Source organism: Marmota marmota, unplaced genomic scaffold (assembly GCF_001458135.2).
Source record: "Marmota marmota marmota unplaced genomic scaffold, marMar, whole genome shotgun sequence".
NCBI classification, from domain to species: domain Eukaryota; kingdom Metazoa; phylum Chordata; class Mammalia; order Rodentia; family Sciuridae; genus Marmota; species Marmota marmota.
This window is the reverse complement of record NW_026000241.1, coordinates 24,512,671-24,529,609: the sequence shown is the minus strand read 5'-3', so window position 1 is coordinate 24,529,609 and position 16,939 is coordinate 24,512,671. Positions and strand designations below refer to the sequence as shown.

At 32.4% G+C, this 16,939-nt stretch overlaps 1 protein-coding gene across 13 annotated transcripts in view; it reads right to left on the bottom strand.

Annotated features, from left to right (window-relative positions):
- Window positions 1-16,939, bottom strand: part of Slc4a7 (solute carrier family 4 member 7) — a 95,618-nt gene that overhangs the window by 28,308 nt on the left and 50,371 nt on the right. For 7 of the 13 annotated variants that reach the window (XM_048794813.1, XM_048794814.1, XM_015489556.2 and 4 more), the window contains 7 exons: window positions 15,025-15,140; window positions 12,951-13,108; window positions 11,104-11,191; window positions 10,543-10,689; window positions 6,103-6,209; window positions 3,786-3,960; window positions 226-359 (listed from right to left, as the gene is read on the bottom strand). In XM_048794813.1, coding sequence (XP_048650770.1) covers window positions 226-359; window positions 3,786-3,960; window positions 6,103-6,209; window positions 10,543-10,689; window positions 11,104-11,191; window positions 12,951-13,108; window positions 15,025-15,140 — 925 coding nt within the window. Of the gene's footprint in view, window positions 1-225; window positions 360-3,785; window positions 3,961-6,102; window positions 6,210-10,542; window positions 10,690-11,103; window positions 11,192-12,950; window positions 13,109-13,813; window positions 13,874-15,024; window positions 15,141-16,939 lie in introns of all 13 variants that reach the window. The other 6 variants (XM_048794820.1, XM_048794812.1, XM_048794809.1 and 3 more) reach the window with 1 other exon arrangement.

The following is a 16,939-nucleotide window of genomic DNA, read 5'->3' as shown; positions in this document are numbered from 1 at the left end:
GTACACAAAATACATTGATTTTGCATTGATGGGCAATCTTATTTTCCTCATCTCTAAGTTACTGAGGTTGGGATGGTGGTAGAAGCCTTGATGGGGCCAACCACAGTGCAGCCCAAAAAATTAAAAATGCAGATATTGATCAGAACTTTTCAGTTGCTAATAAACAATAATATATAATTGTACATATATGCAAATACACATGATGAATAGAGAACTATTACTTACCTGCAGAATTTAAATAAAATTTTTTCAAACACTAGAACTGGACCTGTGCTCCCCAGTATTGTTAGAGGTTGCCCAGCAAACAATGAATAGGCAATCCCAGTTAATGATGCTCCAAAGAGAGACTCTATTGCACTCTGTTCAAGGAAAAAAGAAATGAATAGAAGCAATACATCATAAACACATTTCTTACCTAATATAATACATGTTAGACAGCTGTAAAATAAAAATACAAACCAAGTAGTTACAAATATAATGGAAGCACAAACTTATGGCTCTTAAAATTAAAATTTCATTACATAAAACTACAAATACATTCCAAATACACAGAGAAAACTGATTTGTTTTGGTATATTCAAAAGTAAATTTTTTGTAATCATCCTTAATTCAAGGCAATACTGTGAGATGCAAATAGTAAATGGAGGAGACATATATCAGGGATTCAACTCTATCTAAAGATGTGTGTTATTTTTAATATCTCTGGCATGTCTGAAATAGTTCATTAAAAAACACATTTAAATGCTCAATACAGAGGTACAAAAAAGAATCTTTCAAATAGATAAGGAATTAACATTTGACCCTGTTTTTCAAGCAGATTTCATATATAAACTACTGATAAACCTAATCAATTGATATCAAAAATGACATACTTAACATAAACAAAATCTCCATAAAAAATTCATAGCAACCATAATAGAGAAAGTATCTTATCATTAAAATTTGACAAAATAAAAAAAAAAAGATGAGAAAAATGTACCACCACCACTATAACATTCCAACTAATTAGGTTATGAGATGATAAGGGGTGATGATACACCATACTACTAGACAAAGGGAAGGGGTCAGAAAGAAAGAATAGTTTACCATTCACAAACACCACAGCCAAGTGGAATGTACTACCCAGAGCGGGAAAGCCCATAGTTGGTAAAGACAAGAAAAGGAAGTTTTCAAGACAACACTCCTGAAATGAGAGGCAGTAGGCAAAGAGAGTAGGGCTTCAGGACCAGATCCAAAGTGGAAGACTGGTTAGTGCCATGCACTGAGCTCTGGCTATATCACAACCTTTGAAAGCCAAAGCTTTCTCATTTTTAAATGGGAGGAGATTACAACTAGGAGACCTTAAGTGGTATTTGTAGAAACACCCAGCAAGCACAGTATATGGCACCTGGAATGTATTTAATAAATAATAGCAGTTCTCATTATCAACTGTAACAAGTATCTTCCAAAATCAGAGCATTCACAAAGTAACAAAGACAACAAAAGTATAATTCAACTATCAGAATAAAAACAGGATGAAACACATACAAATTTGTCTCTTGGCAACATAATGGAGAAGCATCCATATTAATAATACATTTGTTAACTGTATGAGATAATTTATTTTCTTGCCTATGGGAAACCAGTTTGTGCTAGAAGACACTGGTAAGCCACCACAAAATATTTAGGAATGAATTTTGGTTAAGCTTAAGGGAAAAAAGTGTAAATGATATTGAGGGGGAAAGAAACTGAGAAGAGGAGAGTATAACAGATGAAAAAAAAAGTTAACAGGAGCAGATGGGCACAAAATTAAGGTTCCCCTCCCTCAACCTTGGTTTAAAAAACAAATGGTGCCACTGAAAACCCTTCCTCACAGCCTCTCCTCTTCCTCACTGCCATAGCTACAAAAGCAAAACATTCCCTTATCCAGATCTATTTTTCCCCTTACCCAGACTATTTTTTTCTAAGTTTTGCTCAACTTGTAGTTCATTCCCAAACTAAAACCTGTCTTTCCCTTAGAAAATCACAGCCCCATTGCAATGTCTTCTCTACCACACTCTACAGTTATAAGTTTCCATTTTGCCTATCAAAAGCCCTCTTCACACCTCCCTACTGTTCTCCTTTATGACTGTACTAAATCACTGAACACCTCCTTCTAATTATTCCTCCTCAAAACTTCTAGTTGGCTTCTGCAAAATTACACCATCCTCAATTCTCTTCTAGGGCTCTGGCTATACCTGTGTCCAATCTATTGGGTCATTTTCATTTTCCACCCTGCCCCTCTACCCCATCTCTCCTCCATTCCATAAATCTAGGTTACTTACCACTTTTCCTTCTCCTTCTCTCCCTATAAATTATCTTCCTTGTTAACCTCCACTATTTTCAGTTTCAAATCTCATTTATGGTTTCCCAATCTGTACATTTCCCCCTTTATCACTCTATAAACTCTGAAACTGTACCTCCTAGTACGTCCATTTCTACCTAAAGTTCAACAAAGCAAATGAAAACAAATACATGATACTTCTGCTTTTTTTATTTATCTTACTCCAATTCCCACCACTCATGTGGCACAGCAAACCACAGTGTAGGAACCATGTATATATTATCAGTCTCTTTCACTTAGGTTAGCATCCTTGAGGACAGGAGACACATGCTCTTATACTAGTCTGCCCTCCTCCAGTGCCTAACACACATCACATGCACATGGTATCAAACAGCAGAAGGAGACGGGCAGGTAGTGACAGTCCACAAGAAAGAAGGAGCACTTTCATGAAAGTAACAGATAAAACACATTTCCACAAGGACCAGCAGTTACATGTACAATTTGTGACAGCATTTATAGCAACTTACTAAAAATATCTGCTTTTGATATATTGAATACAGAATAAGGTAAGAAGAATCTAAATAATAAAAAATAAATTCAGAGTTGCATGAAAATTTTTGTTTTCAGATTTATCTTGTTGTGTTCAGGTCATGAAATACTTCAAATGAATAATTATCATTACTTAGCTTTGGATATTTTTTTAACTTTTATCTATAAAAATATAAATTTTAACTCAAGAGTAAATATTATTAGGTAAAAATACACTTACAAATTATAAATCATCTCATTTAAAGGTCATTAAAATACATGAGCCCCGCCCCCCAAAAAATATTTTTCAAAATTTTACAAAGTACCATAACTCCTAATACAGTAATACATTAAAAATTTCATTTTAGTCATATCAAAAGAAAGAGGCAATTTTCAATTATATTTTCCAAATAAAAGCCTTTGCTACTTTCACACAGATTTATTAGTAGCAAAATTAAAGTAAATATCACTTCAAAAATCCATCATCTCCACAATTATGTTCTATTCTTCCAAATAGTCTAGCTTGGGCCTACCAGCCAGGGCTGATGGATTCATATTAATCATATGATTCTAACTAATCCTATGATACCTCACAGGGTGAAATAGCCCCACTGATGAATTCCCCCACCCACAACCCCCCACAATCCACCCACCCACCAGGAGACAATGCAAGCCTTTTACTCAATTATAAAACCATTCCATCCAGCAAGGCAGGATAAGTTTTTGTTGTTGGTTTTTTGTTTTTGTTTTTTACCTCAACTGTGCATCTTCTCCTGTTCAAATGGCTTCCCCATGTTTTCCACAGCAATTACCTTTGGGGGAAGTCTGCTTTGGGACAGGTTAATCTTGCTGTGGGTAGACTCTTCAAATAAAAGTACCAATAGTGAGACAAATGCATACAGACACTTGCCTCTGAAGAGCTAAGAGCCTGGCCACTACCAATCTTGGTACTCACTATTCTGCCTTCTGTAGCTTCTCCAAGCAGCCCTCCAAAAGTGATTACAGGAGACATACAGGCACAGTATAGGAAAAGAATCGAGGCCAGGCACTGCAGGCTTAATGCATCCTTGAAGTCACTCAAGAAAAAAGGTGCTTTCCTTTTGATGTCAAGTATCAAACCACCAAAAAGCCTAAATAGGTGAGATGAAACTCGTCAAACTGTACACTAGAGGATTCTAGCTAGTTCACACTAAAACTATGGGCTACATAAAACTGCTGGTGCCTAGCGTTTTCTCAACAAAAATTTAAATCCAACTTAAAACAACAGTATAATTTATAGAAGATACACTCATTTAATCTACTGATGATAGAGGAAAGATCTCATTAAGCTAAAAGAGACAAACACATTTTTTTATAGACTATATACTGACAAGACTGCAGGCAATGATTTTATATGAGTAAATGTAACTTTGGACACAAATGTGCAAAGAAATATACAATAAACAAAACCTAGCCATTCATGAAAATATGCATAAGCAATTCTACTCATTATTGTCTACATTATATATCTTAAAGGCACTGTCAGAAATACAAAGAATGCAATTATAATCAAAGTATCCTTTAAAATGAATGTAGTATGCTGTACTTAGTTGCACAAATAGTTATTAAATAATTTTAATAACTTTAAAAAATTTGTGCTTCAATTATATAATTATTTCTGTCTAGGAACAAAACCTAAAAAGCTATTTCGGTATACTTAGTTTATTACATATGTAGTCAAATTAGTACATATATTAATAAACCTATGAGATTAAAATCTATATTATATTTATAAATGCAAAGGGGTGAGGATGTAGCCTAGTGGTAGAGCAGCTCTGGGTTCAACCTCCACACTACAAAAAAATGAAAAAAAAAATTCAGACTTTTAGATACATCTAACTTGAAAATTTCCCCAAAATATATAAGCTCCATAAGAGGAGTTTAGTAACCTATCTCCATTGTTTAAAATACTACTTGGGGGATAGTAGGTACACTCAATAGATGCCAGTGACTCAATCCATAATTCAAAAAAGTTCTGTGTCATAAAATAGGTAATAATTCAAATATCAATTGCAAGAATTTTTTTACAATTAATTAAGAAATTAATTGTAAACTTTCAAATGCTTTGGATGTTCTGAGCTTTCTCATTCTAAGCTAATAGTGAAATACATCCTAAACACACCTTTACAAGTGTTGGAAGTTATTCTATAAATAATCTGATATCAAGGGAAATCAGCTTACAATAAAAAGATGCCAATGTATCTATAACATCAAATCAATAACTAGTTATTTAAAAGATGGCTTATAGAGGCTCTAAGGTGACTGTGAGATTAGTGGGGGGTCCAATTCAGAGAATAACCCTATCTCCATATAAAGTTCAAAGAAATGATAGCTAATAGACCAGCACTGTCTACACAGCAATGGTATTTTATTCTTTTATATTCATAGAAACTAATACATTAGTCAATGAGTCACATTGTGAGTTTAATTTATACCCAGTATGCCCATTGTTATTTTTCTTATACATAGGACCCTTTAAGACATGTCATCAAAATCCCTAATACAGTGTCTATATATGGTATCCTAGTTTTATAAGCAAAGATTTTAATTAAGATTCACGATTTTTGAGTTCCATACTGCTCCCCAGTAGACAAAACAGCATCAATACCCATATATATGGAAACACCACAGCATTTATCTACTTCTACAAAACATTTTAAAACATTGTAAAGATGTTTATACCTGGCAACAATTCTATTCTTTACTCCAAAAGTTAACTTTTTACTTTTTCTAAAAAGGTTTCCACAGAGAATATTACAATTTAATCATGCTTGTCCATGTAATTCTATAGTATCTCATGATATTTTACATATATGTGTGTGTGCATAAAATATTATGTATAAATCTATACGTAATACAAAATCATTCATTATAATTCCTCTTCCCAAAATTTGATATGATGAACTCTATAAGGACACTAACCCTTCATTAAAAACCTTAGTAGAGGCAATGAAAATTAACCTATATACCAAATAACTGCAATTTTTAAATATATGGTCCATTATTTCCATTTTAAACTAAAGTTTGGTATGTACTATTAAAATTACTTTTAAATGCATATAAAATTTTCTCAGAACTATAGAACTTATACAATAATATATATTTTTAAAAACACAAAAGAAAGACTGTATAATATTAGGTTCCAAATACTTGGAAAGAAAAACAAAATGTTCATGCTTTTTTCATCAAATCAAACCCTGGTTTCAAAAAGATGTCAGTATCTGGGTACCCACCGTCCAGTCCTCTGCAGCTCAGGCCCAGCATGATGAGCAGCCTCCTTAGGAGTCTCACCAGATACAGGGGCAGATCCATTGGGAAACACTGGAATCTTTCTCTTTTCCTGAATTTCATAAAAACACATTTTCAGAAATCTGTTTTTTAAAAAACTGAAGTGGTACCTTTGATTGAAGGTAACATCAGACCTTATATGGATTATATATCTAATCAGTGATCTAGAAAAATGCTTCCTAAAGTAAACTTCTCATTAAATAAATTACACTGTGAAAAAATAAATTAATTACACTATGAATAGAATCTAATGTATTCTGAATTTATGATTAGCTTTTTGTATCTTATATTCTAAACATGTAAACATACAATTTCATTTACTCTTCAGCAATAGCTATGAATAGTCTCCAAAAAAAACCTCTCTCTCACCAGAAATCTTTATAAATACTGTTCATATCAACTACTGAGAAATGTACACTAATTTTCAAAATGCTGTTTTTCTTTCACTAAAATACTTCCCTTTAAAAAGTAGCACAAGAATTGTTTATTAAACATGTTTTAATGAAAATCAGTTTCCTGCTATATTTCATTTTAAAGAGTACCATTGCCATGACATAGGAGAGTCTCTCTCACAGTGAAGACAAAGGATTGAGCTTTTAATTTGTTACCTCAAGAGGTAACTAAACTAAAAGACTATGTACATGTTTGTATACATATGCACATATATGCAAGGGGAAGGAGGGAAGCAAGGGAGAAAGGAAGGAGACAGAAAATGAGGCAGAGTAAATGTGGTCCCAGGAAGTCACCTGAAGTCAAAGGCTCTGGCTCAACCACAGACTTATATGGCCTGGTTTACATATCCAATATTTATAAAATTACAAGACTCATCTGTAAATATAAGGTTACCATTTGAAAATGTCAAAATTAAAACCACCCTAGGGTAAAGAGGAACCAAATTTATAGAATTCCTAGAAAACAAAAACAATGGAAAACTCTACATAGCATTTATGTATATAAAAAATTAAGCACTCATATTACAAAAAAAAAAATTAAGATGAATCAAATGTAAAAGGTAGCAAATGTAAAAACAAGTCTTTCCTAAAAAAAAAAAAAAGTGAAATGAAATCAAACAACTAAAATCAGAAACTGAGGTAGGAAAAAAAATTCTTTAAAAAAAAAGGTAAACTGACATTATTACCCTATGTGCATATGATTACATGACCTGTGTACGAGACGAATGAAAAGTTATACTCCATTTATGTATGACGTGTCAAAATACATTCTGTTGTCATATATATTTTTTAAAAGCTGCTGTTTAAATATGATAGATGATTAGCCGCTAGCTAAACAACAAGGAGACAAAAACTTCACAAACTGAGGAAAAATATATAGAGCAAGATGCACAACTGTTTTCAAATAAATTAAAAACTTGGATGAAACAGATAATATACCAGAAAAGCATGATTTATAAAAACAAACCCCAGGAAAAAAATGGAAATTACAGAAACCAAATTCCACAAAAGAAATAAGAAAGATGTTAAACTCTATCATATGACAAAAGATGCAAGATCAAACTATTTTACAAAGTAATTCTTCCAAACTTTTGAAACCAAAATATTCCATACCATTTAAACTGTTTAAGAACAACAGAAAAAAGAAAACTAATGTTTTTATGAAACAAATGGAATAATGATATCAACACATGAAGATAGCACAAAAATCTACAGACCACTCTACTTACAATGGCGCAAACATCTTAAATAGAATAGGGACACAGTCTACTAGCACTTTAAAGTCCAAGCTGCACTCACTCTAACAATACTAGTGTTTTACATTAAGAAATCTACTAATAAAATTTACCAAACAGGTGACAAATAAAATTAATATAATTCATTGCCACAGATGCTAGAAAGGCATTTGATAAAAATTCAACATCCATTTATACTAAAAATTTCAATAAAATAATAACTGGTACTTTCTTAACATGATAAAATGTACATTTTGGCCCCAATATCAGTATCTTATTTAATAAGGGAAACACTAGAGACACTGACAAGAGTTAGAAGCAAGATAAGGAATGCCCTTATTTTAAAGCCACTGCTAGTTAATACTCGTCAGTTAACACAATTAGACAAGAAAAATATTACAGGTAAAAGATCTAAAAATGTAGGGAAAAACCTCTCTCTTATTACAAACAGTATGACTGAAAAAACTACCATATATAGGTGTGTCTCCCTCTGAAGACAGTCTACATTCTACCTTCAATGTGTATTCCTTGTTTTATCCCAAAGGCCTCTCACTCTTGAGATAGGCCGTATTCTGCCTTGAATATGCCTCTGCTTTCCTAAATAAAACTTCTTGTTTCTGAAAACAATAAAACCAACACATACAATTAAAAAAAAAAAAAAAACTAAGAAGGGTTTTAGGACAAAAAACACATACATGTAAAAACAGTTCACACACACACACACTTACACACACACACACACACACACACACAAATGAAACTAAGACCTCATTTACACTAGAAACAAAGTATTCTATGAATATGCTCTCCAAGAAGCAGGCAAAGTATAGATAAAGAAAACTTTGACATTCTTTGATGCAAAAACTAATGTGAAACAGAAAATTGATTGGGGATAGACATATCATGTTCTTGGAAAAAAAAAAAAGATTCAGTGTCAGAAAGATGTCAATTCTTCCTCAGTTCACTGGGAAATTAACTATAATCGTAACTCTAAAAACCAGAAGGTTTTATTTCTGGACAAAGAAAGCTGATCTTAAAGTTTATATAGAAAACTAAACATGCAAAGACGGTCGCGAGAACTGAGGAGGAAAGGAAAAAGAAAAAAAAAATAGGCAAAAACAAGTCTGGACCTGCCAGATATTAATATATACCAAAAAGCCACAAAAAAATTAAGTAGTATAGAATTAATTCATGAATAAACAGAATATAAAAGAAATTCAAGAATCAGACTCAAATGTAGATGGAAATTTAATTAATGTGAAGGCCACATCATTAATCAAAGGTGTAATGCTTAATGTTTTAATGTCCTGGGATAACCAGGCAACAAGGTACAAAAAAAAGATAAAGTCTGATGCATAATCTCATATGACCCACACCATGACAAACTCCAAAGGATCAATGAATGATTTTCAATGGTCAAAAAAAGGTGGTAAAGGGCAATGAACAAAACAATAATCAATGTACACTCAGAAAAATGAGAAATTATATCCCATCCATGTATGATATATCAAAGTACATAAATGCATTCTACTGTCATGTATAACTAAGACAAATTAAAAAATTAAAGACAATAATTATGAATATTCAACCCCACTCATTAAAGAAATGCATATTAAGACCTCATTAAAAGATAATCAGCAAGATAAACATACCAATCAGACTGAGAAATACCTGAAAGTTTATTAGTGAGGATGCAGGGAAACAGGCAGTCCTCTGAGAGTTTTAAAACAGTTCAAGATGATAGGGGATTCTGGTAATATCTACTCAGATTATAAATGACTCCCCCTTTGAACCAGCAACCTATTTCTGGAGACCTATCCTAAAGATATATTTATATGAGGCTAAAATGGCCTGTGAGTACCATGGTACAGTTTGTAATAGCAAAAGACTGAAAATAACCAGAGCCCAGGAATAGGATAAACAATGGTACATCCATAAATGGAACAGAATGTAGCTATAGAAAAAAGAATAAGGAATAGCTCCATCATTACTTATGAACACATCTCCAGGATATACTATTATACAGGTTAGTATTCCTTATCCAAAATACTTGGAACTAAAAATATTTCAGTTTTTTAAATTTAAACATATTTGCACAGATTCTACTAGTTCAGGATTCAAAATCTGAAACATTTTAAGCTTCATGTCAGAATTCAAAATGTTTCAGATTTTAGAGAATTTTGGATTTCAGATTAGAAATGTTCATCCTCTATAAAAAAAAGATACACAATATTATATATAGTATGAAAACCTTTGGTAAGACAGAGGAATAAATAAGACTGTATTATGGGGCTGGGATTGTGGCTCAGTAGAATAGTGCTTGACTGGCATGCAAAGGCCTTGGGTTCAACTCCCAACATTACAAAAGGGAAAAAAAAAAAGAAAGACTATATTACATGTGCATACTTCCATGTTCTGAATTAAACTAAACACAACAAATCGTCACCCAGAGAGGTGGGCATAAGGGTAAGAAGATAAAGGAGACAAGGTGAATGTAGCTCTGCCACCTACCAACTGAGCTGAGGACCTCACACACTAAACAGTGGTACATGCTCTCCCACAGAGCAATGTCCCAATACTTTTAAGACTTTTTAATCATAGCAATGTATATTCTGAAATTTTATCTAGTTTTTTTTTTTTTTTTTTTTTTTTTTTAATTAAAAAAGTAACTCATGGAAGAAGAGCTCTGGATGCTTACCTGAGAAGGAACACTTTTGGGTGGCTCTATACGTATGGAAGGATCCCACTCTCCTGGAGGCAAAACAGTTACTTGATCTAAAAATTCATCAATTCCAGATAAGAGGTCATTTCTGTCTTTTGCTTTATAAGCTACATCATGAAAAATCTAAAAAGAAAAACAAATTGGGTATAAGAATTTTAAAATGGTAAATTCACTTTAGATATCATAAATAAGTTACCCACCCTGGGCAACAATCATAAAAGATAACTGAATGAGGCCTGATCTCATAATAAAAAAATAAAAAGGATTGGGGATATAAATTTAGAAATTTCTTGAAATCTAAGCTAGGAAACCTTTCAAATCTCAAAGAAAGTAGTCAAAAATTTCAAATGTTTAAAAATAAGAATTAAAAAATATCAATACTCACTGATCCTTACCAAAGACAAATATTTGAAAAGTAAATATAAAATAGTAGAGACATTAAAGACAATTTTATAAGCTGCACTATGAAAGAGAAGACTATAATTTAATCCCATAGTAACTGTGTATTTCAAAGGTATTTAACTGTTATTTCAGTACCTCATCTGTCATGAGAGTAGCTATCGATCTGCCAATTTCATGGTACTGTGGTGCCTTGCCTGCTGGACCCAGTAACAAAAACAAAAACCTAAGGGAAGATTAAAATACATAAATTCAAAAACAAAAAGCATACACATGAATCTATACAAACTTGTGTTGAAAAGATCATTCAAATGCAAACACAGAATCAACATTCAAACCTCTTTTTCAATCCCCTACAAGAACAACTAAAACAATGGCAACTCAAAGTAAAGCAGATCACAGAGCTAAGCAAAGGCCTTCAAAATTAACTATCTGTGCAGCACTCAGATCACATCACCCTTGGGGCCAAATAGGAATAAAGAATGTGTTTTTCATTTAATCCCCATCTTCTTTAGGATTAAATAAATCTGGTCTGAATTAACAACAAAAATAAATTAGTATATACAATGAATATCAATCCTATTAAATATCTGTGAGTTCTGTCAAATAAGTAGTTAGGAGTATACACACACGAAAAAACAAAATTTGTAAAGAAGGGAAGAACAGAGGGAAAGGAATGAAAAACAAACAAGTGTGTACACACACAAAAAAATATGCAATTCTTCAAATCTGCAGTTCTCAACAAAAACACTTAATATTATAAATATGTGATTTTAGTCAACAATTCCCTTTGAAGGGAAAAATAATTTTTACTTATACTCCAAATTTAACAGAAAAACTCTATTTTTCTAGTGACTAAATAAAAAGTATTTCATTTTCTCTTTGGTTATAACTTTGCTAACACTACAGTAAAATATTAATATTCACACTTGTTCAAACTTGGAAGTATTCACCCTCCCATTTTATGAGAATTTACATATGAATCCGCAGAGTTATTTTTCTCACTTATCTCAATACTTGCAACATTAATGAAAACTGAAGGCTGAGGTACAGCTCAGTGGCAGAGAACTTGCCTAGCATGTGGGAGGCACTAGGTTCAATCCACAACACAGAAAGGGAGAGAAAGAAAAAAAAAAACCCTCAGTAAAACAAATTGAAAATAAGTATATTTCCATCAAGTTCCTATTAATTCTTCATATTCATTTATAAAAATATATGTATTTTAGAAATGAGATTCATCTAAAATTAAGCTCCTAAAGCTAACAAACTATAGAACTGTCTCTTGCATAGCTAACAAACTGATTAACACAACACACAACTTGCAAATTTTTCTTACAGATATTACCCTCCTCCCCACCCTCATTTACTTATGATGTTCACTGAATAGAAAATTTTTACTAGGACAGAACAAAGCATTTTGTCTAATTCAAAGGTATTATTACATTTAACCAACCATGAGGTGTCCTCACTTCATAAATGAAATAGAAAATTTAAGTAAGGCTTGACCCCACTTCCATAAAAAGAAGGGACAGAGAAAGAATTCAACTCCATTTTCTCTGATTACAATGTTTTGCATTACATTAAATAATATGTCTCCAATGCTTAACTGGGCATGGGAACATAGCTCAATGGTACAATAGATACTTAGGAGACACCAAGGCCCTGGGTTCAATTCCCAGCACCAAAATAAGTAAACAAATAAAAAATAAAATGGCTCACTGTTTTCAAACTGAAGATTCTAACATGCCAAACTTCTTATAAAGATACACATGCAAATTTTTTTAAAAGAATGATGTTATTTTATTTTTTAGCTCTAAAAGAAAGATAACTGTTATGCTCTAATACTCAAAGAATTTTGGTACACAGAATGAATATTAATAATTAAAAAACTTTCATTACACAAAGCAAGATGCTTGTTCTTTCAGTGAATAAAAATTTTTAGGTTGGAACATGCTCAGAGAATGTTAATTGGAACCAATTTTTACCTCGTAGGAACAGGGACCTCAGTCAACCCTGAGAGAAGGACGGCGGGAGCTAGTCTCACAAAGGCAATTATAGGTCTTTCCAAAAAGTCTACTTCTCCCACCAGGACATTGGATGCCTCAGCTCCCGTAGGAATTTTCCTCATGAAATTCATGTCAACCTATTGACAAATTCATGATAATTAAAAATAAAGTTTGCATGATATTTATAAGACTAACTAGAGGGAAATAGGTAAGAAAATTGCTTTTCAAGAATACTATTTTCTAATCAAAACTTGTGATCTAAAAGATGTATAAATGCCAAAACTTTCACAAGAATAGAGAATGAAGTGGACGAAAAATGCAAAAGCAAGCAAAATACATTTATCAATATTACTATTTAAACTCTCACAATCTTTACTAGTTGAAAATCTATATCAAACACATAAACTTAAGAAAATTTTCAATGAATATAGCACTATTCATTAAAAACTATTAAGGACATGTAGTTCACAAACTAACAATGGTTCATGAAATTATACACAGTGCTAAAATATTCAATATTTTCTATTATTTAGTCTTAGAAATGATTATTTCCTTTATATTTTTATAAGTTTCCCTTAAAAAAAAAAAACTGTAACATTGCCCAGTATTTTCATTAAATGGGAGGAAATTGTCATTTATAACTAAAATCTATAGTCTTTATTGGTTCAGATTTAGCATAATGCCATAATAAATGAAATTTAGTTGTTGCCTGTGTATAATTACAAGGAAAAGGTTACAAACATGATACTAAAGTATGTGAGCTTCTTTATTTATACAGCTTCACACAAGTCACTAAACGACCACTTACAGGGCTATCTATTAAAAATAAAACCAGCACTTACAGCGGGCCTCTTGAGTCCCACACCCAGTGTGCCACAACTACAGTGCCAGGAGGCAGACTCCTGCCCAACAGGAGACAAGGAGGTGTACACAAGGATAGGCCAAGTAAAAAAAGGTAAAACTGTGACAGAGGAACAAAAATAAACGGCAACTGCCATGTCTAGAGGAGATCTATACTGTAAATCACATTCATTTAACAAGAATAAAATGCAATTTAGTTATGAACACTTTTCACTGAGCTGAAATAATATAGCACCAGTAAAAATAAGAATAAGTTAGCATATATTAAAAGTACAACAGACATTCTGTATAGCTAAACTCTCTAATCCAGGCTTTCTATAATTTTAGAGTCTGACTCTCAGCAAAGTTACAATGCAAATCATGTAGACTTCTTTTCTGTAAAATGTGACTTGCAGACTTTGCATGACAGAATAAAAGGCTTTAAAAAAAATGGATCTTGCTTGACATAATCACGTTTAATAAAAAGCCTTACATTGAATGCAAAAATATTACAGTATCATGAGTATCCTGTAGCATATTAATCATAAGAAAAGACCAATGCCTACATGTAATCAAGCATTTATAAAAAGGATTCATGAAGTATACTTTAAATTCAATTGTTGTCTGAGTTGTTTTTTGCCCTGTGCTTTCTAAATGTCTTCCCCCATTTCAATCTAGCAAAATAAAAAAGCACAGTTAAGAGATATATAGTATACACATATATTTTTTAAATCCATGCCTTTTAAATCCATGCCACAAAGAAGCACCAATATTTTTCCCAGTGGCATTCCAAAGAGCAATAACACCATGAGACAGTAATTCTGGGATGGCCCAGGAAAGGCTGGATCATTAGTACCCTAACATCAGTCCCAGAATTGACCTGCCTAGTGGTGGTAGCTCCAGAACAAAGCTGAAGTTCAAAAAGTACAGAAGTGTCACATCTATGGGTAGGAATAGATGGAAATACTGTATTACTTTCATATTATTCTTTCAGAATTGTTAAAACTAATAAGCATGTATTTATTCAAACTCTTGAATTTAGCCTTTCTCACAATTTCTGTTCTTAAGTGAACATATCACATGTATCACAAGTAGGTATGTAAGCACCAAGTCTGCCAAAATATTTTATAAGCAATGCTAATGAAGCTACAAATGGCTAGTTATTTTCTCAGAATGATTATGAAAATTTAAAGGTGATAAATGGCAGAATTACCTTGCTGAAGTCAACAGTACTATTTTCTCTGCTTCCTCCACTTCCATTACCTTTAATTTCTCCACTTTTACTATTGTCCAAGTTTCCAGGAGCTGACTGTGGAGAGGCCAAAATGCCTATTTTTAAGAAAAAACACAATTCCAATTAGTAAGGGGAAAATTCACTTCATAGCCTAACTCTGTTCATATCCTGAAAGTGGTGGTTTTATTATAAAAGCAAATGTGCAAAGTTTAAAAAAACAAAGTGCCAGGTGTTAGTACATATCAGCAAAACTAGAATGACATTTTAAGCAATGAAACTGCACATCTTAGTATTTAAAATAATATAAATGGTGGCCTTTCCAAAAAAAGAAAAAAGTGAGTCAGTGTGGAACCAAAGATGAAAGAAGACCTGAGTCTGATCACCACTACAAATACATAAGGAATATACTTTTCATAGCTGTGACATACATGTGAATGGCATCAGGTCTAGTGATGGCTAACTACACTTAGCATGCTCACGCTAATAACAATATAAAGTCTCTCAAAGTTTAGGAGCTACTAAATGTATGTTGAATTTATCACTATCTTTCATAATCTTAACAATTTGCTTAAGAATTTTCATTTTCCTGTAATAGTTTTATTATGTACAAAGACTACTGTAATTTTTCCTAAGAAAAATAACTTTAAAGTATGATAAGCAAAATTTTTACTTTCCCAGTGCAAAGGTTAGAGGTTTCATATCAAAGAAATCTGTATTAAAATAAATACTACCATGGGTTGCGGAGGCACAAGCCTGTAATCCCAGCAGCTTGGGAAGCTGAGGCAGGAGGACCGTTGAGTTCAAAGCCAGCCTCAGCAAAAGCAAGGTGCTAAGAAATTCAGTGAGACCCTGTCTCTAAATAAAATACGAGATAGTGATGGGGATGTACTCAGTGGTCAAGTGCTCACAAATTCAATCCCTGGTACCCCAAAATAAATAAATAGATAGATGGACAGATAGATACTACCACTTTTAGCCATGTGATTAAATAATTTACTCAATCTCTTGATTCAGATAAGCCTATCAAATTAGTTTTAGATTAAAAATGATAGTTGTTTGGATTACATGATAGAAATATATGTTCAAGCAACAATATATTCAAGTGACACATTGAACAGCAACATTTCACAAGAACAAAACAACTAAAAAACACCATGTAGTATGAAAACCCAGCTTACCATTACAAGTTTGGCAAAAAGTTCAAATATCAAAAATTTCAAATTCAAGTGGATTGCACAAAATTCTACAATTAAATGCACCTCACTTTTTTCAAAACACCAAAGATTTTCTAGTCAAAGAATATGAACTATATTAAAAACACTGAATATCATAGAGGAAAGGGCATTGAAATACAACAAATACTACCTTTAGTTTTAATAGTGCCACTTATAATAAGTTCATGATCCATAAAAATTAGCTTAAAATTTATTTTATGCTTAGATCTTTGAGATTCATATTGGTAGTCAGGTTCATGAACTTTAAGCACAAGAGATGTACTAAATGCAACCAAGAGTTTTTATTTTCATAGCACTTAAAAAAATTAATTAATATTGAAATTAAATCTTTAGGGTTTATCACCTAAACTCAGTGACCTCTGTGATATCCACATCTGTTAAATACATAAGTGAGGATATCATGGTGACTTAATAATCTTAGTACAGGGACTAAGATTGTGGCTCAGAGGTAGAGCACTCACCTAGCATGCATGAGGCACTGAGTTTGATCCTCAGCACCACATAAAAATAAAATATTGTGTCCACCTATAACTAAAAAATGAATATTAAAAAAAAGAATCTTAGTACAAAAAGTAAGCACACTCTATTCAGCTCATTCTCTGGAAAAAATAAACAATTCTGAAATAAAAATTACTTCCTAAGACAACTCATCCTTCATG